General features: G+C 34.9%; 3 protein-coding genes across 3 annotated transcripts; 2 read left to right on the forward strand and 1 right to left on the reverse strand.

Moving 5' to 3' along the window:
* Positions 1-4,791: 4,791 nt before the first annotated feature.
* LOC129806816 (uncharacterized) lies at positions 4,792-16,404 on the forward strand. Its single transcript, XM_055855593.1, has 3 exons — positions 4,792-5,681; positions 9,958-10,244; positions 10,350-16,404. The coding sequence occupies exons 1-3, from the start codon at positions 5,492-5,494 to the stop codon at positions 11,154-11,156; spliced, it is 1,284 nt and encodes a 427-aa protein (XP_055711568.1). The 5' UTR covers positions 4,792-5,491; the 3' UTR covers positions 11,157-16,404.
* LOC129806815 (signal recognition particle subunit SRP68-like) lies at positions 16,204-21,054 on the reverse strand. The gene is made up of 4 exons (XM_055855592.1): positions 20,919-21,054; positions 20,221-20,782; positions 16,413-17,545; positions 16,204-16,291 (listed from the first exon to the last, which is right to left on the reverse strand). The coding sequence occupies exons 1-3, from the start codon at positions 21,004-21,006 to the stop codon at positions 16,414-16,416; spliced, it is 1,782 nt and encodes a 593-aa protein (XP_055711567.1). The 5' UTR covers positions 21,007-21,054; the 3' UTR covers positions 16,204-16,291; position 16,413.
* Positions 21,055-24,692: 3,638 nt separating this feature from the next.
* Positions 24,693-26,503, forward strand: LOC129806820 (uncharacterized). Its single transcript, XM_055855596.1, has 4 exons — positions 24,693-24,837; positions 25,230-25,922; positions 25,980-26,109; positions 26,173-26,503. The coding sequence occupies exons 2-4, from the start codon at positions 25,878-25,880 to the stop codon at positions 26,451-26,453; spliced, it is 456 nt and encodes a 151-aa protein (XP_055711571.1). The 5' UTR covers positions 24,693-24,837; positions 25,230-25,877; the 3' UTR covers positions 26,454-26,503.
* The last annotated feature ends 819 nt before the right edge of the window (positions 26,504-27,322 follow it).

Here is a 27,322-nt window from a genome sequence, read left to right on the forward strand (position 1 = left end):
TTCAACCGATTTGGGAAAAAACGGATTCATTTGAAAGGTCTTGGAATTCTGTACATATTTAAACCATTTCAACCATATACCAGTCGATAATAAAACGATAATTAACTGTCGAAGTTTATTATAGGGTAAGTGTGCCGAATTTCGGCATAGTTGCATTCAGGCCCCAAAGTTTCAAGTTTGAAATATAACATTTTTAATACAAATTAAATTTTTTATTACTTCTTCTTAAGAAGTGTTGCTAGAAACCTTGTCGACAATTTATCGTCTTCATTTTCTCTAAAATCATTCATAATACATTTAAAAATGAATAAAAATGTAAACACAACTTTGGTGGACTATTTCGGCCAGCTTCGTACTCATAGTTCCTTGCCCTTTCGGAATTCTTTCAATGTCTTTTTCTCATCATTTCGTTCATCGAGCGACATTTTTTGATATTTTTGCATTGTATACTCTCTAGACTAGACTATGCAAAAACTAAAAAATCATGGAAATTTGAGGAATAAAAAAAGTGGCCGGAATTGCAAACTGGCCGAAATTTGGTACACTTACCGTATTGCTTCAAAAAATTACTTAAAGCTTTAACTGCAGATGTCTAAATGGTTCAAAACTTCTTATTTTTTCTTTTCCAAAAATATTTTACTATTATCTTTCACAAAAAGAATCTTCAATTCGAGTATTACGCAAAGTTAGGACACTTTCCAAATCCTTTCGAAAAAGTTAAAGAAACAATATCGACTTAGTTCCTTGCTCAATCTACAAGTTAACATTATAGCTTGAAATCTAAAAACGAAAAAAGTGTTGATCGAAAAAAATTCACAAACTAAAAGTAACGAGGAAGGGATAGGACGGTGCTATTTCCCACTCCGTAATACATTTAAAAAAATAAAAAAAGCTTAGGGAGAAGCGGGGCACCTTTGAAAGTGGGGCAGCTTTGAAATTGGGATTTTTCCCGTCAATCTCAATCTGTTTCTGCAGCTAAATTATATCACGATAAGGCTCAATTCCATTTAAAGAATAGGAGGAAAATCCCAATTTCAAAGGTGACCCACTTTCAAAGGTGCCGCACTTCCCCCTAACACTAAATAATTTAAAAATACTAAGATATAGCTTACCAGGGAATGTTCAGTAAAGAAAATCGCCTTCATTGTCTGTTAAGGTTTGTCCTTGAATCTTATGAACTTTTTAAAAAGTCCAAAATCATTAAATTTGGATTAAAAATGGATTTCTCATAACTTTTTTAAAGAAACGATGGACAAAATTTTTATATAAAAAATTCAAAATAATATTTTGGAAAGATTTTGGAGGAGCTTTTGATCAAATTTGAAAAAAGCCCCAACTTTGTTTTAGAAGAGATTTTAGGGGAGTTTTTCAAGTTTCCCGCATCTGTCCCAAAATAATCAAAAACGGTGAAGTTTTTCAAAGTAATTCTATAAAAAAATACTTTAAGATACTAAAGAGCATTTATATTCAATTTTTGATCAATTTCTCGGCATTTTCGTCAAGAAAAACACTTGATGTCTTTAGCAAGCTTTCAGCCAACGCAATGGGTAACGTTCATCAAAGATTAGGTTTGAATTAAATTGTAAAGGAACATTTTTTCGTTTTTATACGAAAATTCCGTTGAACAATTCCCAACAGCGATTTTTCAAGGTCAAATGTGTAAAAGGCTCTATACAGCTTCTTTCTCAAGCGAATGGTTTCATGTTTGAGCTCGTTGGAAGTTTTAAAATTTCCGCTAAGACAACTGGTTTTAATCGGTTCTGAACCGGTAATGAACCGGTTCATAAACGATAACTAATATTTATCACAAATTCAGTTATAGTACTCTTCAGGTATGAACCGATGAATAACCGATAAGTAATTTTCATTCGAAAATCAATTTTATTACTCTTAAAACTATTTTCATTCGACCTTATACGAAAAATCCCATTGAATTGTTTCTAACAACCGTTTTTCAAGGTCAAATGTTAAAAATGCTCTGAACAACGTATTTCTCAACCGAATGGTATCAGGTTTGTTGGAAGTCTTGAAATTTCCGATAAAAACTGAATTGGATCCAATAAGTTCTGAATCGGTTCATAATGGCTCCGGCACACCTTTCAGATCAGGAAAATTTCATGTAGTCGAAATTCGAATCCCTTGCTTTCTCACATGCTTTGCATATGTCTATCTTATTTCTTCGGATAATTCTTCTTCTTTTAAACATTACTCTAAATTCAATTTAGCTCAATTTTTCGTATGTGAAAAAATGAGATACACTGCTGGCAATAGTCATAGCTCCACTTTTTCATACTGGAAAAACTTTGAAAAAAAAATTTTTTGGAAAAAAAATAAAAAAATCATTTGAAGGTATTTTCAAACCGATATGAAAAATTGCCATTTGAATTTCATATCGTTAGAACTGTGATTACTGTGATACAATCTTTATCAAAATGGCGATTTTCGGGTGGCAATAATTATAGCTCCACTCAATAAATTTGGCTTCAGGGTATTTATTTTCAATCAGTGAAGGTAAATATCTTTTAGTAATTCAATTAATAACTTTATTAAGCTAATTAGAATCATTTTTATAAAGTTTTTCATGAATTTTGCTGAAATTTTGTAAGAAAAATGTTTAATGAACAAAAATAAGGGATTAATTAAGGTCTTAAAAGGGATGAAAATTGACAACCAAAAAATTTCCATAAAAATGGCAAGATCCTATCACCTTTCATCCAAATTTGTCCATATTGCCGACATATATGCATTTTAAACCACTCCCAGGGCTGAGAATCTTCTTTTGTTAGAGGCAAAAGTGTTCAATTTTCCGTGTTACAGTCGAAAAAAACAAGTTTTCTACCGAAATTTGATGTTAAACAATGCTGACTGCTTAGTCTCATCATGTTCTGTTGATCCTGCCCCAAAACAGAATTTCAAGTGACTAAGTTGGTCTTCAGAATAATAAAATGAAAAATTATCAAAAAGAAGCTTATTGCAGTTTGATGAACAGAAGGTGTTTTACCTAATTTAAGTGGTACAAAATTATTTTTTTCGACTAAAATAATTGATAGGTCTTGTCTTAACTTGTTTTCTGTCTGAAAAATAATTTTAAACCACTTAAATGACGTAAAATACTTTCTATTCATCAAACTGCAATAAGCTTCTTTTTGATAATTTTTTATCTCATTATTCTGAAGACCACCTTAGTCACTTGGAATTCTGTTTTGGGGCAGGATCAACAGAACATGATGAGACTAAGCAGTCAGCATTGTTTAACATCAAATTTCGGTAGAAAACTTGTTTTTTTCGACTGTAACACGGAAAAGTGAACACTTTTGCCTCTAACAAAAGGAGATTTTTAGCCCTGGGAGTGGTTTAAAATGCATATATGTCGGCAATATGGACAAATTCGGATGAAAGGTGATAGGATCTTGTCATTTTTATGGAAATTTTTTGGTTGTCAATTTTCATCCCTTTCAAGACCTTAATTAATCCCTTATTTTTGTTCATTAAACATTTTTCTTACAAAATTTCAGCAAAATTCATGAAAAACTTTATAAAAATGATTCTAATTAGCTTAATAAAGTTATTAATTGAATTACTAAAAGATATTTACCTTCACTGATTGAAAATAAATACCCTGAAGCCAAATTTATTGAGTGGAGCTATAATTATTGCCACCCGAAAATCCCCATTTTGATAAAGATTCTATCACAGTACTCACAGTTCTAACGATATGAAATTCAAATGGCAATTTTTCATATTGGTTTGAAAATATCTTCAAATGATATTTTTATTTTTTTTCCAAAAAAAATTTTTTTTCAAAGTTTTTCCAGTATGAAAAAGTGGAGCTATGATTATTGCCAGCAGTGTAGTTTCACATGTTTTGCATATGACTATCTCATTCTTTCACATACGAAATTTGTTTAATCTAAATTGAATTTGGAGTAATGTTTAAAAGAAGAAGAAGTATGCAAAACGAAAGTATGAGGTATAGCGTCTAAGTCACAAGTTCGAGCATTCCACAAAGCTCGGACGCTTTGCCAGCCCCTTCACTTATTTTCGACTGCTTTTCTCTAAAATGAATTACGAATTTGGAAAATACACCTTAATTCCTCTTGGCTTTCAATCCTCTTAAGAATCCCATGTTTTTTTTAGTGATTGTTTACCTTGTCGAGAATTTCTTTCAATAACTTAGAATTAATCAAGTCGATACAAAATCAAATATGTTTTTCTGATTCGTTAGATTAGGTGGCTAAAAGTGCTTCCTTGGCCAAAAGGGCCGACTCTACCCTATGCAAAAATTTTTGAGGAAGAAAAGTAAGCAAATTTCAACTTCATCAAATTAAATCAATCTAAAAGGTTTGCCGGAGGCATAAAGGAATATTAAAGCGAAGGAAAATAAAGTTAAAGTGTTAATTAAAGGCTCAAGATTTGATACCTTGATTTTTCTGTTAATTTTAATTGAATATTAAATGATCGAAAATTGGTTAAATGAGAATCTATTCTAAGAATGTTATTTAGTTATTTGTGATCCACAAATGAAAGTGGTAAGTACTAAGACTAATTCTTACCGTTTTCTTGCAGAGGTTCCCGCAGAACGCTAAGACGGCGGTGGACAACAAACCAAAAATCTTTCACAGAAGCAACTTAGTAAAGCGGTCTTAGACGATTTTAATAAAGAGTAAATAGGCCTTTTTCTAAGAGAAATTTCTAGTGAGCGAGCGTTCTGCCACTTACTAAGTCAGTAAAATATTACTTTAGAATTTGTACGTGATTTTCCTCAATATCAATCCCCTCTGGGAAAGCCATTGTTGTGGTTAAAGACAATCAGTTGCAAAAAGACAAAACATCAATTTATATCAATTAGAGCCTAAAAAGGAAGAACAAAAAATAGGGTGGACGTGTGAAAAGTAGGTGAAGGTCTCCTAATGGTCAGGAATCGATATTTCAATGTCTTGTGGCACAAGTTTCCTTTTTTTTGCCGAAAAAGGAGTGGAGAAATGAGTGCATTTGTGAAGTGGATGTTAGTAATTTTGACCGAATGGTGCATCCCATTAAAAATAAGACATTTATCTCATGAGATGTGCACACCAACGACGTCATAAAAGAGTATAGAGGCGACAGTATATTAGTAAAAATAATGCCAAGTGCAACTAAATATTGCATTCAATAGACATAGTATATTGGTGCGTTCACTGAAGGTCACATTACACTGCCAATAACCATTTATTTTCTAACCATTTTCCCGTGGCAGAACTTGGTCGAAGTAATATTAGAATGAATTTTCCGCCTAAAGTTAAATAACAGTGTACCAAGTTGTGTGGATCATCAAATGCATAAAATGCAGCCGAATGACTTGAAAATGTTTACTATATTCCTCAGTTGATGGTGCGATTTGTAGGTGTCCAAGTGACACGCATTTTCCCTCCAATAATTTTTTTTCTAATTTCTTTATACTTTCTTGACATTTTTTTTGGAAGTAATAATTTATCAATTCCCTGCCAAAAAAATGGATTTTGATACGGAAGACAGTGGTGAAAATGAAAATGTGGCTTTTATTGAAAAAGTTCTTCAATCGTGTGAAAATGATTTATCAATTAAAATTGATAGTGTTGAATGTGAACCCGGGAGTCGACAGGGTGATAATTACATGTCATTAATTAAACGTGCTGCTGTCCAAGGAAAACGACGTGATTTAGGTAGGAAAGTGCCATTGTGAAAACTTTTTGTTTTTTTAATCAAAAAGAAATCCCGCGGGATTTTGTCTCCGTCAAAGAAAAACCATGAATGAAGAGCAAAAAGGAACGCCCCCGCGCACAAGAGAAAATTGCATTCGAGTAATTACGTTATAAAATATTCAGGAAGCATCACAATTGACGACCTTGCATTCAAGGCAACCAGCCGAGATGAGTTGTATGTCTCTCAATTCATAATATTATAATTAGAAATTAACTCATATTCCGACACTCCATAAAGTGCCAATTTCAGCTTGAAAGCTCGCCCGCAAAAGCTCCAGGAATCACGCTACAAATCCACGAAAGCTAGTTGGAAGGATTGCAAAAAAGGGTACATGTTTCTCTCTCTCTCTCTCTCTCTCTCTCTCTCTGTTTCCTCAGGGAGTGCAATGGTAATGAAAGGCTTTTACGGTTGAGAGAAATGTCCATCAAAGGCTGAAGGGCAAAGAGTTTGCGTGTGAAAAATAAAACTGAATGGAGAAAGTGCCACAGAAAAGCTCGACAATTGGACTCTAAAACATAATGCTCAAGAGTTCGGTATTTTGTAACGTAGCAACGATAAATACATTTCCAATGAAAAAAAAAAAACGGTTCAGCTTTGGTTTGAAATCGCATGAAACCGATTTAGACTTGTCTGGGATTTCAAGACCTTTCCAAATGCATCCAAACTTATTAAAATCAGTTAAGAAATACGTTCCCAAGAACTCTTTAAACTTTGACCTTGAAAAACGCCAAGAGGAAAGATTCAAGGTCATTAATGTCCAAGAGGATAACCAAGGCCGACATTTTGTAACGAACATTGCCGTATTAAACCGAATAGGAATTAATGTTATTAATTCCATTTAAGAATCTATCAGAATCTTTCGAGTGATGCCATGAATTTCATGGATTCGGAGGGGAAAACGCATCAGTATTCCAAACTTGAATAACCCCTCTTATAAGGACCAAATATGTTTGAAAAATCGTTTTTATCCCCATTAATGCTTCATAATTCAGTAAACTTTGGAAAGTCGTACAGAGCAGAATGCCGCACAATCTTATGTCGAAGTATGGATAAGTTCGGAAATTGTCGAATGTAGAAAATGGTTTGTCCGACATTCCATGTTGTCCGACTTTTGAGTCAATTGAATTAGAACTTTTCAGAACGTTGTATGTATTTCTTTTTTGAAAACGATTTTTTTTTTAATTTTTAAGTATAAAGAAAGAAATGGGATAAGGTTCAGAAATTGAAAATCTTTTCGGAAAGTCGGGCAGCGTGAAATTTCGGACAATGCTTTGTAAAAGTCTAGTGCTAATTTGTATAAGAATGCAATTCTAGAGTACTTTTCGGATTATTTGATTATTCTTTGCGTCGCCTTGTAAAGAACATGTCGAACGTCAAAGTTGGTATCTGCAACTACGCGCTGTCCGATATTCCACGCTGTCAAATTTACCACCACTTCTGAATCAATTGAACTGGAACTTTTCAGAAAATTATGTAATTCTTTTTTTTTTAAACGATATTTTTCTGTTGCATAAAATGTTACTAAACATTCTGAAGTGGAAAATCTTTTTGGAAAGTCGGACAGTACGAAAATGTCGGACCAATCTTTATAAAAGTTAAGATTTTGATAATCTATTAATAATAATTTAATTCTGGAGTACTTTTCGGATTACTTGATTAATGTTTTTGTCACGTTTTAAAGAAATTGTCGAATGTAGAAAATAGTTTGTCCGACATTTTACACTGTCCGACATTCCGAGCTGTCCTGCTTACGACATCTGCTGAGTCGATTGAACCAGAACTTTACAGAACGTTGTATTTATTTTTTGGAAAACGATTCTTCTTTTATTGGTGTGTGAGAAAAGAAGTCAGAAAACATTCCGAATTAACTATATGAAAACTCTTGAGATGGATAATGGTCCTAAGATGGCCGAAGAACTTTAGAAATTTTAACTTATAATTGGATCATTAAGGGCAAATGATATATCATATCCTGAAGAAGCAATTAAATTGATTACTATTTAAGATTTTGAGATCTTAGACAACTGGTTCTAAACCTTTTGTTTGAAGACCGCTTTTAGAGGAGTTGCTGAAGACCATAAATTGAAAGGTCTTATCGTTGAGGCATTAGGCCGGTAATAAGTAAAAAATCGTTGCATATTGCATAATTTTGCAAAAAATACCAGAAAAGGCTTTGTAACTCGATTACAACAGTTTGATGCTAAAACGACTTAAATTGAATTGTCCCAAAAGCCAAAATGCGGAGATAACTTTTGTGAGGTTAGAAATGCTAGAAATATTAACCTGAATAGTCCATCATCTAAATTACCTCATTTTGGGACAAATGGGACAGGTTAAATCCGTTAAATCCAATCCAATCCGAAATTATTTTTTACATTTTTTACGTATTGGAATCCAGTTCGAGAATAAGCTCTACGAGATTGTTTTTAATTCACAAAAATACTTTTTAGTGGTTTTGCTTAAAAGAACTTAGTAAAAAAAAATGAAAATGTAAATTGAGTTCTATACTCAAATGTATGTCTGCTTTATTTGTTTGGAGGTGTTTGAAACTCTAAAGCTGCTATCTCTAACCGTTTGTCTCTTAGCTCAGATAGCTGCCATAAGGATACATGGGTGGACAGAACCCACTTTTTTTCGAGAAAAAAAAAGAAAAATTCGAAGTAGGGAAAAGCGGGTTACCTTCGGAAGTCTTAAGCTTCGCTAAAACTCAAGTTTCTTTTATGTTTTCAATGCATTTTAGCCATAGCTCTTTTTTGAAAATTTAGGGCATTAAACTAGCTATTAAAAAATAATTTTATAATGTCCGAAAATAATTGAAAACACATTAAAAAAAAATGAATTGTTCGAAGCATGGAGTCTTCCGAAGGGATGCGTTGCTTAAAGTAAAAATTTGAATTTCGGAAAAAACAACTAAGAGTCCGGATATTGAAACTGTTCCAATGAAAAGAAAAAGTCTTTCACCTGAAATTTTTTTTAGTACATGACTGTTCTCAAGTGCTTCTGCATTATCCATTTCCATTTGTGTTGCTTCCTTTCTCGACTGTTTTACTCAGTTCTCATAGTTCTAAAAAACCATTAAACAGTCGTAACAGGAACCAACGCAAAAAAGTCGATAATGCAGAAGCACTTGAGAACAGCAAAGTAGTCTCAAGTGCATTCTGCAAGTTTCGTCGTGGTGAGTTTTTGTTGTGTTGTTTTTTGTCATGACTGTTTTCTCCAGTTTTTCCGTGTTCTAAAATAGCCAAATAGTCGTGATAGGAACAAATCAAAGAAAAATCTATAACACAGAAGCACTTGAGAACAGTAATGCAGTCTCAAGTATTTCTACATTATCGACTTTTCTTTATTTAGGTTTCTGTCATGACTGTTTGAAGGTTTCAAAACACGGCAAGAACTGGGGAACCAACACCGAGCAAAGTCGATAATACAGAAGCATTTTAGTACAGTAAAGCGGTCTCAAGTGCTTTGATATTATAAAATTTTCTTTTTATTGGTTTCTGTCTCGACAGTTTTCCGCAGTCCTCTTCGTTTTCCAAAACCACCAAACAGCAGTGACAATAACCAACCAAAGTCGATAATGCAGAAGTACTTGAGAACAGCCATGTACTAAAAAATGTTTCTTCCTGCTAATTCATTCAAATAGCACCATTTCAGGTCCAAAAATATATCAACATTTTTTATTGTTAATTTTACACCTTTTTAGGGGTAAAATTAACTTGAAGAAGGGTAATAAAAACCCCTAATACACCTAAAAAGGGTAATATTTACACCGATTTCGGATCAATACCGCAGGGTAAAATATACATTTGTGAATTATTATTTTAACTTTTTCAGATTTCTCTCAGTGATGACTCCGAAAAGTCCGAAATTTTAAATTGGTTTGTCCGGAATTACAAATTCCTCCCTATGTCCCTTATATCGCCCTCTCCGTGAAGTTCAATAAATTGCATTTACTAAGAATTTGCAAGGATTTCCCACAAGAATATTTACTTGTTTAATAGTTGCCAATCATCATAAAAATTAATGTGTTTGCAAATCAATTAGCAGAGGTCTTGTGTCAGGGGAAATAGTAAATAATGCATCAAGTGAACGAGTTTGCGGAAGAAATTTTTTACAAAAATTATCGCTGATAAGGATTTGACTGAAATGTTGAAATTGCAATTTACAAAATTCTCTAAATTAGATTTAAATTTAAAAAAAAGGAGGAATGATTTTGAGATGAACTTCCTTTTGCAGATTACCAACGAAAGCTCATCGTAAAGCGTCAAATATCGAGTATATCTCGACGTCAGCTTTTCCGGTGTGACGAGGCTTTTGCGAATGAAATTGCCGCTTACACAAAAGTACTTCCGCATCTCCGGCGTTTCTCCAGCAATCGCCTGCCCTACCCAAAGTGTCTGTTTGCCGGAATTGACGATGCCGAGAAGGAGGTGATTATTCTTGAGGATCTCCGGGAGAGTGGATTTGAGATGGAGGACAGACTCAAGGGATTGGACTATTCACACTGTTCACTCGTTATGCAAGTGAGATGTTTGACTTTTGACGCAGGGATTTGTTGAACACAAAAAAAAAACAAAGTGGAATAGAGCAAGGATTCTTTCCTTTTTTTTGCACCATTTTCTTTGCAGGAATTGGGCAATCTCCATGCAATATCTCTGGCCATGAAGGTCAAAGAACCCGAAACATTTGACACAGTAAGACAAAGTATATCGGAAATTGTTTACTGTCCAGAAGCCAGAGAATTTATCTCAAACACCTTGGAATGTTCCCTTCGGGACACCCTGACAAGTCTGAAAGCAACAAATACCGATGGTCATCTAACAGATGCAATTGGGAAAATTGAGAGGATGCAGGGATGTATGTATGACATAATGTCGCGTCATGTGCTGGAGAATGAGGAATCGTGGAAGGTGATCTGTCATGGTGATATATGGATTAATAATCTAATGTTTCGTCAGAGATCAACAGGATGTGCTGAGCATGTGAAATTGGTGGATTTGCAGACAATGCGATGTACATCACCTGTGATTGATATCCTACACTTTATCTACACCAGCACCGTGAGAGCTTTCCGTCAAACTCATCTCGATCAATTAATCACAGACTATCAGAAATCCCTCATAAAATCCCTCCATATCTATCTCTCATCCCAAAGTGCCCAGGAAGATGCATTCAATCGCTTAGAGATGCAATTCTCCCTGGACAGCATCAAGCGTGAACTCCAACGAAAGATGCTCTATGGCCTGGGCAATTCAATGTGGCTAATGCCAGCTGTTACATTTCATCCCAATCGCATTCCCGATCTCAATTCTGTCACAATCACAGATTTTGGCAATAGCACACAAATGACACAAATGCTAACACCTGAATACCATCGAAGGATTCGGGAGATGGTCCTCGAATTCTACGAGGAGGGACTTTTGCACAATTTATGATACACACAATGCATCATTGTTATCTCAGCTGTGATTCTTAGCCCTCGAGTGGACTTTACAGTACAATGTTTCGCATTCCTGTGCCTTTGATAAATTGGCCGAATGATGGTTTGTGTCTCTTAAGCTTAGAAAATGCGATGATGGGCTCTCTTTTTGCTTTTTTAGTACATGACTGTTCTCAAGTGCTTCTGTATTACCGACTTTCCTTTGTGTTGATTCCTTTTAAGACTGTGTGGTGGTTTTAGAACACGGTGAGAACTCGTGAGAACAACCGAGACAGGAATCAACGCAAAAAAGCCGATAATGTAGGAGCCCTTGAGAACAGTTAAGTACTAAAAAAAATTCAGGAGAATGATTTCCCCTTTTCGTGTTTTCATTGGAATAAGCTTCCCCAGTATTCGTCCTTTTCCAAAACCACTAAAGAGTTGTGACAGAAACCAATACAAATAATAGTCGATAATACAGAAACACTTGAGAACAGCCTGTACTAAAAAAATGTTCATGTTAATGATTTCCCATTTTCACGTTTTCCTGGGAATAAGCTTCATTCCCATGGGGGCCCGCTTTCCCCAGTACTCGTCCTGTTTCAAAACCACTAAAAAGTCGTGACAGAATCCAATGCAAAAACTAGTCGATAATACAGAAACACTTGAGAATAGTCATGTACTTAAAAAAACGTTCAGGAGAATGATTTAATATTTTCATGTTTTCATTGGAATAAGCTTCTTTCTCATGGGGGCCCGCTTTCCCCAACCCTCGTCTTGTTTCAAAATAACTAAAAATTCGTGACAGAAGCCAATACAAAGAATAGTCGATAAGGCAGAAACACTTGAGAACAGTAATGTGCTTAAAAAATGTTCAGGAGAATGATTTCCCTTTTTTATTTTATATTGAAATTGTACCAATATGGTGTTATTCCAATGAAAAATAAGCAGGGGAAATCTTTCTCTTGAACATCTTTTTTTAGTACATGACTGTTCTCAAGTGTTTCTGTATTATCGACTTTCCTTTGTGGTGGTTTCTCCTTCGACTGTTTGCACCAGTCCTCGTCGTGTTCTAAAATCACAATACAGTCGTGACAGGAACCAGAACAAGCGAGTGTCGATAATGTAGAAGCACTTGAGAACAACCAAGTGTTAAAAAAATATTCAGGAGTATGATTTACTTTTCTCATTTTTTTCCTTTGAATAAACTTCATTCCAATCGTGTCCATTTTTCCAGTCCTCGTCCAGTTCCAAAACCACAATACAGTCGTGACAGGAACTAGCAAAAACGAATGTCGATAATGCAGAACCACTTGAGAACAGTCAAGTGTTAAAAAATGTTCAGGAGAATGATTTACTTTTCTCATTTTTTTTCCTTGGAATAAACCTGATTCCAATCGTGCCCAAGTTTCCCCAGTCCTCATCCTATTTCAAAACCACGGAACAGTCGTGACAGGAACTAGCAAAAATGAGTGTCGATAATGCAGAAGCCTTTGAGCACAATCAAGTGCTAAAAAAATATTCAGGAGCAAGATTTACCTTTTTACTTTTCACTGATATTGCACCATTATGGTCTATATGTTTCCACAACTTCATGCGTTCACTAAAAGAAAACAGGAAAATCGAAAAACAACTCTACGCAAATTTAAATTAACTAGAGTGATATCAATGAGACTATACTTCTTATAGACCACTTCTTATAGCACCAGTCGAATTAATTCGACTGATTTGGATGTAACAATTACACTTTTCCAGGGAAAAAATTTATCTCGACCGAAGTATATACTTAAATGTGTGTTTTCTATTTAAGAATATACTTCAGTTGAGATGATTTTCTTGTGGTAAAATTCATATGAAGTATCAAAAACGCACTCTAACTTGGATAGTAGTGGATTTTAAGTGTGTTGTAGTCCGTTTCTGTTATTTATTGATTATTTTTTATTTTTTAAGTTATTGACAGTTTGATCCTTTTTAGGTTTTTTATTGGACAGGATTTCGGTCAAAATAGGCCTATGGCCTAAGACCTGAACAAAGGGATTTAAGGGGGGAAAAAAGGAAATAAAATAATTAAAAAATAAAAATAAACAAAACAATAAAATTTCTTAATTGTCGATTTATACGAAAAGTCAAATATTTCAAGTGAGAAAAGCGACTTAAGCTTTTCTATTGCTCAAAACTTTCAAACGAAAAGAGAAAAAATTACTCCGAAAAAATTGGAAACTCCTAAAAAGAATTAACTGAGACATGAAAATTCACAGACTTCATTTCACATTAATTTGAGTAAATTTTGCTCTTTTACTTGAATTGGGATCACTGTGTTCTGAATTTTAGCACAAATCAAGTCAAAAACAAGGAGGATCATTATAACCTAAGACACAAACCACTAATAGGCTGAATAAGTTTTTGGAAAACCAAGACACAAACCTTCGTTCGGCTGGCGACGCTGGCGTTTCTGTAGTCTGAATCTGAACTCACAAACATTTACAGATTTTCCTTTGCTTGAGAATAGTATTTTTCCCGAAAAAGACGCTGGCGACTGTTCTCAACTTAGAGTTCTCAAATTTCTAGTTGTAAAGTTCAACTAAATTTCACAAAAGATTCACGAAAACTTTCCCAAGCTAAAATTGCATTAACAGACTAATATTCATATTTTCTATTAAGCAATACTTTTTTACTTATATGACAGATAAAAAATAATTAAAATCGTCTTGTAAACCGTTCTTAGTCCAATAGAAAATTTCTGGTGACCTAAAGGGGATTTGAACTCGGAACACTTTATAACACAGTAATTTTTTCATGTTTCGTTATTTTTTGATGCGTTTCATGAACCGTTCAAACGTTTCAGAAAACGGAAGATTGCGTCTTTACAAATTTCCACGTTTCGCTAACGTCAAAATAACCTTGTCCAGGAAGCGTTTTGACACTGTTGACATACAATTTTCATTTGACATTCGTTCGGTTTCAAACGATTCTTGCTCATCTCTGCTTTGATTCGTTACCGAATTTCTATATAGAAGTTATCACGCTTTAAAAATTAGCGTGATAAATACTTAGTAAACTTATCATGTTTCTAGAAACGTTTCATTGTTGTCTGACGCGTTTCTGAGTTTCTAGTATTTTTTTTTTATATTTTTAGTAATGATTCCGCATTTCAGAAATCATTTATCCACGTTTCTAAGAGGAAAACTTTCCACGTTTCGTTATTCTTTAATGCCTTTCTGAGTTTCAAGAAACATTTGCAGGCTTAGAAAAAAACATCAGCGTCTTTAGACAAGTTTCCATATTTCTAGAAACGTTTCGTTATTCTTTTATGCGTTTTTGAGTTTCTAGAACTGTATCCGAAACTTCTAAAAACGATTCTCCGTTTCTAGAATTATATTCATGTTTCTAAGAATAAAATTTTCCATGCTTCTTTACTCTTTGATGCGTTCTTTCAAAATTTACTGCGTTTCTGTGTTTCTAGAACCGTTTCCGCAAATGAACATTTCTGAAATTATAAAATAAAAACGTTCTCGTTTCAAGGTTCATTATTCTCCTGTAAAACAAGATTTTTCGTATTCTTCGGAAAAGTTTCTATGTTTCTAGAAACGCTTACATGATCGATTTCCGGGATTCTTGGATGTCTAAATTCTAAAAATATCACGACTTCAATTCTTTAGAATTAAGGTTAGCAGCACTCTGTGCCGTTATATTTAGTCATCTTCACTTTTCGATAAACCGCGGGTTCAATTCCCGACAATGACAGACTTTTTTCCTCATCTTATTGACCTGAGATTCCAAAATATTTAATCGAACGAACCTTTTTAATAATCTCACATTCACTTTTTTATATGTCGCGGGTTCGAATCCCGGTAATATCATTTCTTTCTTCACTATTTTGACCTGTTTCGACTTCTAACTCATTTTTTTTCCAATCCTACAACCTTCCTAGCAGTAGAAGGATTGAATAATCGTTTGCGTTATATTTATTTTATTATATGTCAGAGGTTCGAATCCCAGGAATGTCAGATTTTTTCTCACTTTTTCTTAACTGTAACTCAAGTTTTTCTAAATTCTACGAACTCTCTAACTGTCCCAAGATTAAGCCACCCTGTTTGCTTATGTTTACTTTTTAATATGTCATGGGTCCGAATCCCGGTAACACTTGACTTTTTTCCTCTTGTTTTTAACCTAATATTTTCTTCTTTTTCAATCTTGCAACCGTCATAACTGTCCCAGGATTGAGTCGTCCTGCTTTCAATATATATACCTCTAATATGTCGCGGTTTCAAATCCCGGTAATGTCAATTTTTTCTCATTTTTTTTTAATCTGTAACCCAAGTTTTTCACAATCCTAGAACATTCCTTCTAATATATCGCGGGTTCAAATCCCGGTAATATCATTTTTTTTCTTATTTTTTTAATCAGTAAGTCAAGTTTTTCACAATCCTAGAACCTTCCTTCTAATATGTCGCGCGTTCAAATCCCGGTAATGTCAAATTTTTTTTCTCATTTTTTAATCTGTAACCCAAGTTTTTCACAATCCTAGAACCTTCCTTCTAATATGTCGCGGGTTCAAATCCCGGTAATGTCAATTTGTTTTTCTCATTTTCTTTTTAAATCTGTAACTCAAGTTTTTCACAATCCGAGAACTTTCCTCCTAATATGTCGCGGGTTCAAATCCCGGTAATGTCATTTTTTTCTCATTTTTTTTAATCTGTAACTCTAGTTTTTCACTATCCTAGAACCTTCCTTCTAATATGTCGCGGGTTCGAATCTCGGTAATGTCAAATTTTTTCTCATTTTTTAAATCTGTAACTTAAGTTTTTCAGAAATCTAGAACCTTCCTTCTAATATGTCGCGGGTTCAAATCCCGGTAATTTCAATTTTTTTCTCATTTTTTGAATCTGTAACCGAAAGCTCTCTGATTCCTAGAACGTTCCTAGAAATCCCTAGCTTGATTTATATTGTAATAAAGGGAAAAACACTAAATAGGAGACACACTTGGCCACTTGAGGGTTAATAGATCTTTTTAGTTCACTCGTCGCCAATATGCGATGGAAATAAAAAGAGTCACGGCTCAGTTTGAGCTTAATATTATTTTTATGTTGTATCATCAACAATCTGCACAAAAAATATCAACCTGTGATCATTTAATTTTTCTGTCTCTCTCTTTCGAGACACCATCAGCATTGACATAACCAAAAGAAAACAACAAAAAAAAACCTTCAGTATTTGAGGAGAGAATGTAAATAGGAAATAAAGAAAAGTAGAAAAATGAAAGAGTCCTGACCTTACTTGCTAGCTCCACCCCATCCGAGGAATCCTTTGACAAATCCTGAAATCCCTGCCGGCTGTTTCTTCCCTCCTGGAGACTCCACTTTGTCCTCGAGCGATGGGAATTCGATGAAATTGAGGGCGAGGTCGAAGAAGAGTGGTTTGCATGGAATTGGCTCCATGTCGGGAGTTATTTTGAAGACATTCGGATTCTTGGAGTGCAACGTGGCATCTTCTTTGTATTCCGAGAGACGCTCGTAGAGAGGCTTCGAGGATTTCTGGGTACGTCCAAAAACAGCTCCTGCCTCATCTGAAGCATCGTCCTCGAGGACACTGTAGGCATGAGCTGAGAACTTGCATCCCTCGATCGTGCTGATGAGATGCTTCAGTTCTTCAGCCAGATTGTAGGCCTTAGGGCTGCTAGTGAGAGCTTCCTTGGCATAGTTCATTGATCTCTCGTACAGGGCCACAGCTTCCTTCCATCGCTTCATGGCCACGAGAGTCAGGGCAATGTAGTAGCAGCGAAAAGCCCGGAACGTCGTACTGAGGCTTAGAATCTCTTCCTGATACTTCTCATCCTCCTCCAGGCCCGGAACTTGCTGCAATTCCGTCACATTCTGCAAGATAATCTCGTACAGTCTGGTCATATCCTGCGGTCTGACCTTCTTCCCGCCTCCCTCCGAAGCATCCTCCAGGCTTGCCTTGGCCTGCTTCACCAGGAGCATATTCCTCTCCAGAGTCCTCATCAGGCGAATGTACGTCAAATAGGACAGCAGGAAGTGGATTCCGACAATCTGTCCACCCTGGGAAGTAGCCCTGAGCTTCGGATCTTGCTTAATTTCCTCCTTAATGGCCGTTATCGCATCCTTGCAGTCCATAATAACCGTCTCCAGAATCTCAATTTTCGCCTGGATACTCTTAGCCTTCTCAATACTCTTGTCCAAGTCCTGAATACTCATCAGGAAGAGCCTAGCCTTTTCCGGACGCACTCCCATCTTCCGGCCACGCCACTCGGTCGTCTGCAGAGCTTCAGTGCTCTGGGATTTGACCTGAGTGGCCAGAGATTCAAGATTCTCCAGCAATCCCTGAGCCCTCAGCTCCAGGAGATCATCCATTGAAGCTCCCTCCCCAATGTTGTAGGCACAGTACCTAAAACATTTGATTACCTCATTTAAGCTCAATCGGGCTTTAAACCCTGTTCCGGAAGTCTCTCAATTTGTCAACAGAAAACAATGACTGGGATTTTTGGATACTTTTAAGATTTCTAGCCCTATTTCTTGCCTTCCGGAAGGGTTCCAATCAAAATGAATAAGTAAAAATAATAAAATTTGGAATAGTAAGGAATGAGCTGTTTTGTCCGGGAGGTCAGAATCAACGCTAAGACAGCGATGGACACATTGGAAAAGGGGACAATACAAATAACAAAATGAAATACATTGAATTATTATTAGTGATTATCGTAAAAAATCTATAAGATATTTTTGTAATGTAAATTATATTAAAAATTAAAGAGTGCCGACAATTGAAAAATTCAAATTTAAGTCATAACATACCCTCACATTTCAAAACATCATTTATAGACCTGAAGGAGACTTAAAAGAAAAATTCAGAATATTTAACCATTTAGTAGAATTCATGCGTCATTTTTTCCGCTGCTAGAAACTGCTAGAACGAGTTTTAAAATCTAAAATTGCAAAACTGAACGCCAAGAATATTCAGAAATATAAAGACTGCTACAAATAATTTTCTAGTAGTTTTCGGAAAATTGTATATTCCGAATTTATTGCAGTAAATAAATTTATAGTACTTGTAATACTACATGAAAGACAATAAACTCATGTTAAAAATATTATTGCACTTTTCTGTCAAAAGGTAAATCAAACGCCGGAATCGGATTTCGCTCAGTTTGGACAACGAGAAACTCGTAAGTAACTGCTAGAAAACTTACTTCTGTTGCATTTCTTGGAATAGGACAAAGAATTTTGAAGAAAAAAAAACAATTATACTTATTTTATTACTTTTTTTTAAATAGAAAACAAAAAAAAAACAAACCTAAAGTTTGTCTATCACATTGTCTTTTTAGGTGTGATTCTTTCATAATCACACCTGTATTCGCCAAGTTGGGCGACCATCTCCGATAGACTTGATATTCACTTAAAAGTACAATTAGAAGTACTTGATAGTACTTTTATTGCAACAGGTTCTAATGTTATATTCTTAATAAATTCGGAAAATTTTAAATTTGATACGCAGTCTCATTTTTAGTTTAAGTGTCGTTTAGCTTAATGAATAACCTTTTATAGAATTTTTTGATCACTATTGTTTGGACAAAATGATCTTTTTTCTCCAATTTTACTAAAGAATAGGTTATTTCGAAAAGTTTTAGGTTATGTGTGGCCTAACCTCAAAAAATCAAGGAAATTTAACCTCATTCTCTCATAAAGTGAATAGCAAGGTTAAGAGTTTGTTCTAGAATGTAAAGTTATGCATTAAGTAATCTTGGAAGAAGGTTCTCACTTAAGAGCGCATTTCCAATTGTAAACGTCAAAAGCAACACCCTTCTACAATTAAAAATTTGCCAATCTTCTATTTCAATCAATCCGGTAAAAATTAAAAGCTTTTGAGGTTAGAATTTGATGTATTTTAAATAAAGAAATGCTGTTAATGAGTTTTTATCAGTGCCAAAAAAACACGACAATTTGGGAAATTAAAATTTTAAATTAATCACATTTTAGAAGCAAGAACTTATCAAATTTAAAATTTTAATATGTCAGAGAATTATTTTTCTTGGATTTTATTTAATTTTTTTTTTAAATAGATTTATTGTTATCAATGCTCTTCTGGAGAAATGCTCTGCGATACATAGTACTTTCATAATCAAAATTGCAAATACTTTTCTGCTATTTTATAATCGACTTCGAGGTTAGGTTACACATACCCTTAAATTCGATTACAAAAAAGGTGAGAATTTGATGTTTTTTGGAATAAAAACGTTCTAAGTAAGAAAAAATATTACATTTTCTTAGAAGTTAATTAAGCAATGAGATTCTATTACAAATACCCTTAAAAAATTTTAATTTGATTGGAATAAACTTCAAAACTGTGAAAAAACTGAAACCTTCTGATAGTCTCAAATATTTGTCTCATAGAATTTAAAAAATATCGATAGATATTGGTCAGCATAATTAGCAAAAAGAATAAAACTAGTTAATAAAGTGAGGTTATCAGAAACATAACCTCAAAAAGCAATGAACGCAGGGGAAATTGAACAGTTCTTTGTAAGCAGAAGTTATTAAAAAAAATCGTTAACTTAAAGGCCACTACACATTAGGAGCAATTTTCATCAAAAATTATCTTTTTGAAGGAAATTGTCTGAACTGCTGCAGGTAAAAACGTCAAAATTCTGTCAAAAATGTATTTTTTGACGAAAACTGCTCCCAATGTGTAGAGTCCTTAAGGGACAAATAAAGAGATTTTGAATATAATTATGCGTTTCTTTTTATAATTTTGTATTTAATTGTTTTTACGAACTTCTAGCATTCATAATTCAGGTCAAGATTATCTTCTTCAGAGTTTGAGTATATTCGGAAAACAAATTTTGCAATTTAAGCGCCTCTGGTGGCAGTTGCAGGAAATGTTGGTATTCTACAGAATTTTAGTATTCCCCAATCAGTGATAAAATTCCAAGATTTAGAAACTAAATTAATCTCGGATAAAAAAAATTTCGGGCTAAGGAATATCCTAAAGTGGATTTTGCTTTCTAAATTATGAGCCCCTTAAATCTTCCGGAACTAATTTGAATAAAAAGGAGAGATTAAACTTACCTAATACTTGGTGTCAATTCATCGACTTTCGCTCGGTAAAGGGATTGCTCCTCTTCCGGAAGAGCATCTCCCAGGTTCTGGTACACCAGTTGAGCCCTTTTCAGGTTCTCAATTGCACTTTTCCAGAGCGAAAGCTCAAAGTGCAGAGTGCCGTGCATCCAGGCATTGTAGGCCTCAATCTCCCACCTTGTCCGGGCGTCGCAGCAGTCAGAAGCCGAGAGCTCCTGAAGCTGCAGGGCATACAGACAGGCTTTCCGGAGCTTTCCAACCAGATGGAACTTCTTCCGTGGCTCTGTGTTGGCCTCCTGACGCAGCTGCATCCCATAGGCCCAGGCACGCTCAGCCATCATTAGGGGAATGTGCAAGTATCTCACATCCGACCGGCTCCCTTGGAGATGAGCCACTGAGACATCCTTCTTCTTGTAGTGTCTCTTATCATACTGCGGCAGTTTCAGAACCTTCCGCAATCTCCTGACACGGCGGGTGCAGTAGCCACGGTAGCGCTGATAATCCCCATGGCGAAGCCCATGCTGTTGCTGGGCATCCTTAATCATCCGCAGGACTGGACAAAACCCGTGGAAAACAGAGAAATCTCTTGAGAAACTTCCAACAAGAACCCCAAAAAGTAGGGTTAGGAAGATGTCTCGGGGGATTTCAAGTACTTCCCGGTGGAATTTTCTGTGAATCTCATCACCTACCTTCCAAGGAGAAAGTCTTCGGGGCTTCAGGAACACCTACATCGGGATTTGGAGCACTTTCACTACTTTTTTTCTCAATATTTTCCATGTTTGCAACGCCACGTCCGATTTTCTTCACAAAAAACTACGCAGTGAAGTTGGCAGCGAATGTCGGCGTTTTTGCAGCCCTCTGTCAAGTGGGCATTGAAACAGTGGGCAAAAGTCGGCGTTGGTTGGCGCAATTGTTTTTCCGCCAGACAGAAAATTCGTGTTTTCCTCGTGGAAAAACTCGAATTTACATGTGAATTTTACTCTAAATTTGTTAAGTGAGTGTTCCGCGAGTGTTTTTCAATGTTATTTTTGGTCATACCAGCTGGAATTACATGAAAAAAGGATAAATAGGAAGCACCCTAAGGAAGACTATGTGGCCAAGCGTCCTGGCTTCCTCCCGCCCCCCAAGAACAACGAGAAGGTAAGAAAATAAACTTTAGTATTGAAATTTCACACAATATCCCATGATTTTCTGACACTCATAAATAATTCCATGGTCAATCTTGCTGAATGTACAAATGTTATGCGAAAAAGGGTCGTTTTATGTTGGCGAAATAGATGCCAAGATATATTGTGGGGGTGACCCGTGCTTTTCACTCTCTCTCTCTCTGGGTTAAATGGCGAGTAATCATTTGTGAATGAAACAGAATTAATAATTGACACAATTAATTAAATGACTCCGTCTGGTGGGATAGTTTGCTCACAGAAAATCAGAAGGAAATGGATGGAGGAGATGAAGTTGCTGGATTCATGGTATATTTGATTGAGTAACTCCTGGTATTCATTCTCCCCAAGGGGCAAATAATCTATGGCTTTTCCACACTGAATTATGGAGGAGCTGGGAGGAATTCTTGAGATTCCCACCGTCACTTCTAGTAAATATTTCCCGCAATACGAATAATTCTATATCACTGTTGATCTATTGCATGTCATCCAATTGGCACTGTTATCCAATTTGGCGGGTAATTTCTAACGATTTATCATATTCTTGAGGGGAATTTGATTCTTTCACACTCCCTAGAATACCCGGAAGTGCTACTAAAGGTTTCCTGAATATCTCTATCTCACTAAAAACGGTGGGAAAACCACCTGTTAGGAAGTCCATTAAAATTGTTTGTAGGAAGATTTAACTAACAGGAGTTTAATATGTAATTTGCAAACTGTTATATCAAAATGATCAAAATTGTTTGAATAAGAAATTCATTCATTTTTCCAAAAGAAAACTTGTCAAAATAGAATGAACTGCAGAGATTACTTAAAGAAATAAAAAACTTATATTAATTTCCAAAAATATGTGTGCTAGTTTTTAGCAAACCTTAAACAAAAAATGCAAAATTGAAATGAAAAATGGGGCATACAGTAGACTCTCTCTCAATTGGGCATTTGGGGTAAAATGTCATCCGGTTTATCGATAGATTTGGGCGTCAAAGCCTTTGTATATTTCACAAAAAGCGCTCAATTATAAGAATCACGATAAAATAGGAAGAACTACAGCGAATTTGAGCAAATTAGCTTCATAATTAAACGTGAAAATTGTTAGTAAAATTTTTCGCCCGATTGAAAAAAGCCGATTGAGGGAGAGTCTACTGTAATAGCGCTTAAAATTTACGATGTAGGATCTAGACCTAGCATTTTTTTTAGGTGGGGTATCTGACGGATTATATTCGATTCAAATCTTCCGGTGTTCGTCAGGGGCAGCTTATTCCTCAATCAAAAACTCAAAATTTTGCTCCAAAGCTTTCAACCCTTCTTGGTATGGGTCTTCCTCAGTGGGCTGGGAAATGTTTTATTGTGTTTTCAGAATCATTTTTAACAATTTTCATCTATCTCTACTCTATTTAAAAATTCAAAATTGAGTGAGTAGAGATAGATGAAAATTGTTAAAAATGATTCTGAAAACACAATAAAACATTTCCCAACCCACTGAGGAAGACCCATACCAAGGGTTGAAAGCTTTGGAGCAAAATTTTGAGTTTTTGATTGAGGAAAAAGCTACCCCTGACGAACACCGGAAGATTTGAATCTAGCAATTTTTTACTCTTGCAACAAAATTTACAATTGATTGATTCGTGACCGGAAAAACATTCTTCTCTTCTTTATTTAAAATTTTCTACAAGGATTCTGAGAGAAATATATCCTTAATTGCGAATTAAATGAAGAAAACTATTAACTATATAACTTTGTTTATTTAACTATTAATATTTCATTAATTAATTAATTTTTAGACTTTATACGAATCGGCTACCATGGCCTAACCTTCGTTTTTTGGTTCAGGGGATATTGGGGTGGCTCAAAGAGAAAAAAAATCTTTAGGCGATAATCTCAGGGTGACCTACATCCCCTGCATGATGGGACAAGAAAGTTTTACTTGGACGACCATATGATCGGACGCTGCTTATAGGTGGCTGAACGACCCTCTACGTAAAACAATTTTCTGATTTTACACATTTTACACTACAAAGAGTGTCGTTGATACCTCTAAACATCCTCCGATCATATACGGGATTCAGACCTAGGGTTTAGCCATATGGCTTTACTTTTCTAATTTCTTGTCAGTTAAGATTTTCTGGAAAATTTGTCTCAGGATTGGATTATAAAAGGCAAATGATCTAGGAATATTAAATTTTGAAATTCAATTTAATTGTACTATTAAAGATTTTGAGATCTTCGGGAACTGGACTAAATCTCTACTCTGAAAATAATTTTTTTTTGTTAAATTAACAATATAAGTTCGTAAAAAGGATGTTCTTCCTTAAAGAATATGGAAAAGTTTTGTCGAATCGGCGGCCAACTGGATCTTGTTAAAAGTTTGTCAAGAAGGTGTTTTTCTATATAAAATACAAGAAAAAGTTTTGTCAAATTGGTAAATAACATCCTTTTCACAAAATTTCAACAAAACCCATTTGTTCGTTTAACAATACATTTTTTTCAGAGTAGCCTGAAGACGGTTGTATGGTCGTCGAAGTCTCACATTCTTGTAACTTTCTTGTCTCATCATGTAGAACACCCTGAGATTAGTGCCAAACATTATTTTCTCTTTGAGTCATCGTAGTGGACATTTTCCAAAATTTAAACAAGTTCGAAATATGTAGCAGTTTTTATTATTCATTATTATTTGTTTATTTTATTTTTTATCTGGCCCCCGTGAGGCTATCACCGTCTTATCGTTGATTCCAACCTACTCCGGGATTAAAACGATAGTAAATTCCTTCTCAGGCTGCATATATTGCGGCCATAAAGTACGCACGCAGGCCACTAAATGGGGAGGGAAGTGTGCTTACAGAGATATAGAGAGCTGTGTAAGGGTTTTCGTTTCATTCTGGAGGTTGCCTAACTATGCTAAGACGGCAATGGCCATAACGGCGGTGGTTTTTTATCTGATTAAAAATGTATAATAAATATAATGTTATACAATGCACTACTTTGCCTACATCATGACTGTAGCTACATATAACATGATTTATAAAGACAACAGTAAGCACATACAAAATTTAAAAACTGGTATATAAACTGGAAAAATGACAAACAACCCGTCTGACACAGGGTAAGGAGACCTTCACGCTGTGGTCTTAATTTATACGTCAGTTATAGGAAATATTTAAGATATTAACGGTGGGATCTGAATGGTAGATCTTAATTATGAACTGAAAATGGGGCATAATTAAACCCTCATTGAATTGGTACTGAGTGCTAACCCTGAATTGAGCGCCAAATTAAGTTGCTTGTTATGGATAAGCGACTCTAGCGCTGTGGTTCTGTTTGGAAACAATAGCGAAAACATTTTTGACAGTGCTGCGTGAAGCGTTCAGTGAGGAAGAAAAAATTATTGAAAATTGTGATTTGTGATAGTTTTCCAGGATAAAAAAGGATCTTTCAGTGTAACTTTAAGGTAGGTTTAGAGTTATACACTTTAAAAGTGGTGCGTAGATTCACCAGTGAAGGAAAAACTTAAATATTTTGAGATTTTCTTTTGAGGTTATGTGACGGAAAGAAAAATTAATTTTAAATAAAAATCCAAAAATTTATTAAAAAAAAAAGTAAAATCTGGACATCTTTCGTGAGTTATTTGACGCAATCACTGAAAAAATTTATAGCTGCTTTCAAGGTTTAGAATTTTTCAGGCGATGCGCCACAGCCTGAAGCACCACCTGCCACTTTCCGGAGACTTAAGAAGACTTTGTCCAGCCACTTTTAATATTCAGTGCCCCAATTTAAATCCTTTAAGTGAAATACTTTCTGAAGCAATTATTTCTAAAATCATTGTTTTGTTTTTCTTTACAGTACATACGATATACACTCGGAAAATTATTGTATCTATGGCTCCGAAAAGATCATCAGGGAATCCCAGGAAATGTCCAAGTAAATGCTCTAAATCATACAAATATAAATTAATTAGAAAGCATTTTAATTCTCTAAACCTTAATGAAATGGGTAATGTTTGTGACGGGGGTGGTGTGAATGAGGAAATTAATACTGCCAGTGAACCTGAAAGTTGTGACAGACATGGAAATCAATTCCGGGAATCGAATGATAATTCAGATGAAGTTGAAGTCTCCTTGCTAGATGCTACATTATTAGATGAATTGAGAGTCTTTTTTAACAAATATCGCTTCAATAGAAGGCAAGTGAGCGAGCTTATGGCAATCCTGAAACGTCACGTTGATGACACTTTATTAAAGGATCGCAGGAGCATAATGAAGACTCCTAGAACGTCTGTTCAAGTCAAAAACGTTGCACCCGGGAAATACACTCACATTGGGATTCAAAATACGATAGAAGGATTATGCGAGTCATTTTTCCGTGATATTCATGAAATCAAGGTACAAGTTGGAATTGACGGGTGTCCCCTCTCTGATAATCACACAATTTGGCCAATAATGGGGAGATTTCTTCATCAACCAAATTACTCCCCATTTTTGATCGGTATTTATGAAGGACAAAAGGATCCTCATAAAGGATTGGAAGGAAGCTTTCGTAGGTGCATTTATTTACCGTATTCTTTCAATATATTCAATGAATATTTTTTTACAGCAAAGTATCGCCAAAGAAAATCTAAAGTTGAAAGAATTTCTGACCGACGAAGTCATATTTCAAACAAATTTGTCTGGAGCCAACAAAAAAGTTCAGATGCGTGGGCTTCGCTTCTATAAACTATGGAAAGGTATACTCAAATATTCATTTTTTTTAAAGAAATAAAGTAATTGTTGCTTTCTTCATTTCACAGAAACATCCAATAATTCAGCGACCAGATTTGACAATTTTATAAGAAGGGAAATAGAAAAAGCAAAGAACCGGGTGTATGTGAAGAATTCAAAGAATAAGAAGAAGGAACAAATTCGTCAGGTCCCTCAGGAGGATGATGCGTCAGACGAGGACCTTCCTGAGCAAAACGCACCACAGGAGGAAACTTTTGAAATAGAAGTGTTCTCTTCTCCAAAACCTGAGAATGAGATGACTGACGCCGAGTCAGATGATGTGCAGTCTGATAGTCCATTTGAAGAATAATTATGAGTTAAAGTCTTTATTAAACCGTTCCTTGCATCCTCCTTACGAAATACGAAATGAAATCATAATAATATTCATAATAATATTCATATTAATATTCTATGAAAAAAAAAACAAAGTTGCTCTTCATATAAGTGTAAATTTTACATTCTAAGGTTGGTAAAGAGGCTATTTTTGCGTTGCTGAATATATGAATTTAGGTCATTTTTGCTTTTTCAGACACTGATTTAGAACAACCGTATAAGAATTGGATGTAAAATGTTATAATAATTTACACAACGTTTGACAAATCTAAATGTATTTGAAATATGTTTTGGGAATGAAGTCAGTTGATTCTCCTTTATATCAATTCATTGTTTTTCTAATAAAATGATTTTTTTGAATAAAATGTTTCATTAACCCTTAATATAAAGTTGAATGATAAGGTATAGGGTAAGGTACTAGAAAGTCCACGAAAATAATCCTTAATTAAGGATAATAGCTTACTGACTGATATAAGTAGTTAATGGTAAGGTTTTGGCTAACATCTAATAGTTCCGCTGCTCACCACCATGAACGCAAAACAGTGTCCTTCACATATAGGGTAAAGTGGTACAAGTTGGACAGTGGTACAAGTTGGACAATGGTATAATTTGGACAGGGCTTTTCGTCTTGATAAATTTACTACTTCATTTTTATTTGTATATTTTTAATGCTTTAGTTTTATAATTTGGTTTCTTGTGCTTAGAAACAAATTTTGTACTGTATTTATCAAGAAAAAAGCCATGTCCAACTTGTACCGGCGAATTGTCCAACTTATATCACTAATTCCAAATTATACATTTTACCCTATTTAGTAAGGGGTATTTTGTATGGGAGCTTCTTAAAAG

This window comes from Phlebotomus papatasi, chromosome 3, assembly GCF_024763615.1.
Source record: "Phlebotomus papatasi isolate M1 chromosome 3, Ppap_2.1, whole genome shotgun sequence".
Lineage (NCBI taxonomy): Eukaryota > Metazoa > Arthropoda > Insecta > Diptera > Psychodidae > Phlebotomus > Phlebotomus papatasi.

Bases quoted from the DNA above. Each gene is read 5' to 3' on its own strand.
- LOC129806816 (XM_055855593.1), top strand. From the start codon at position 5,492: ATGGATTTTGATACGGAAGACAGTGGTGAAAATGAAAATGTGGCTTTT. The intron at 5,682-9,957 runs GTAGGAAAGTGC...TTCCTTTTGCAG, and splicing joins AGGAAAACGACGTGATTTAG to ATTACCAACGAAAGCTCATC. The intron at 10,245-10,349 runs GTGAGATGTTTG...TTTTCTTTGCAG, and splicing joins ACTGTTCACTCGTTATGCAA to GAATTGGGCAATCTCCATGC.
- LOC129806815 (XM_055855592.1), bottom strand. From the start codon at position 21,006: ATGGAAAATATTGAGAAAAAAAGTAGTGAAAGTGCTCCAAATCCCGAT. The intron at 20,783-20,918 runs GTAGGTGATGAG...GGTTTTGTCCAG, and splicing joins GAAGACTTTCTCCTTGGAAG to TCCTGCGGATGATTAAGGAT. The intron at 17,546-20,220 runs GTAAGTTTAATC...CAAATGTTTTAG, and splicing joins GAATTGACACCAAGTATTAG to GTACTGTGCCTACAACATTG.
- LOC129806820 (XM_055855596.1), top strand. From the start codon at position 25,878: ATGAAGGACAAAAGGATCCTCATAAAGGATTGGAAGGAAGCTTTC. The intron at 25,923-25,979 runs GTAGGTGCATTT...ATTTTTTTACAG, and splicing joins AGGATTGGAAGGAAGCTTTC to CAAAGTATCGCCAAAGAAAA. The intron at 26,110-26,172 runs GTATACTCAAAT...TTCATTTCACAG, and splicing joins CTTCTATAAACTATGGAAAG to AAACATCCAATAATTCAGCG.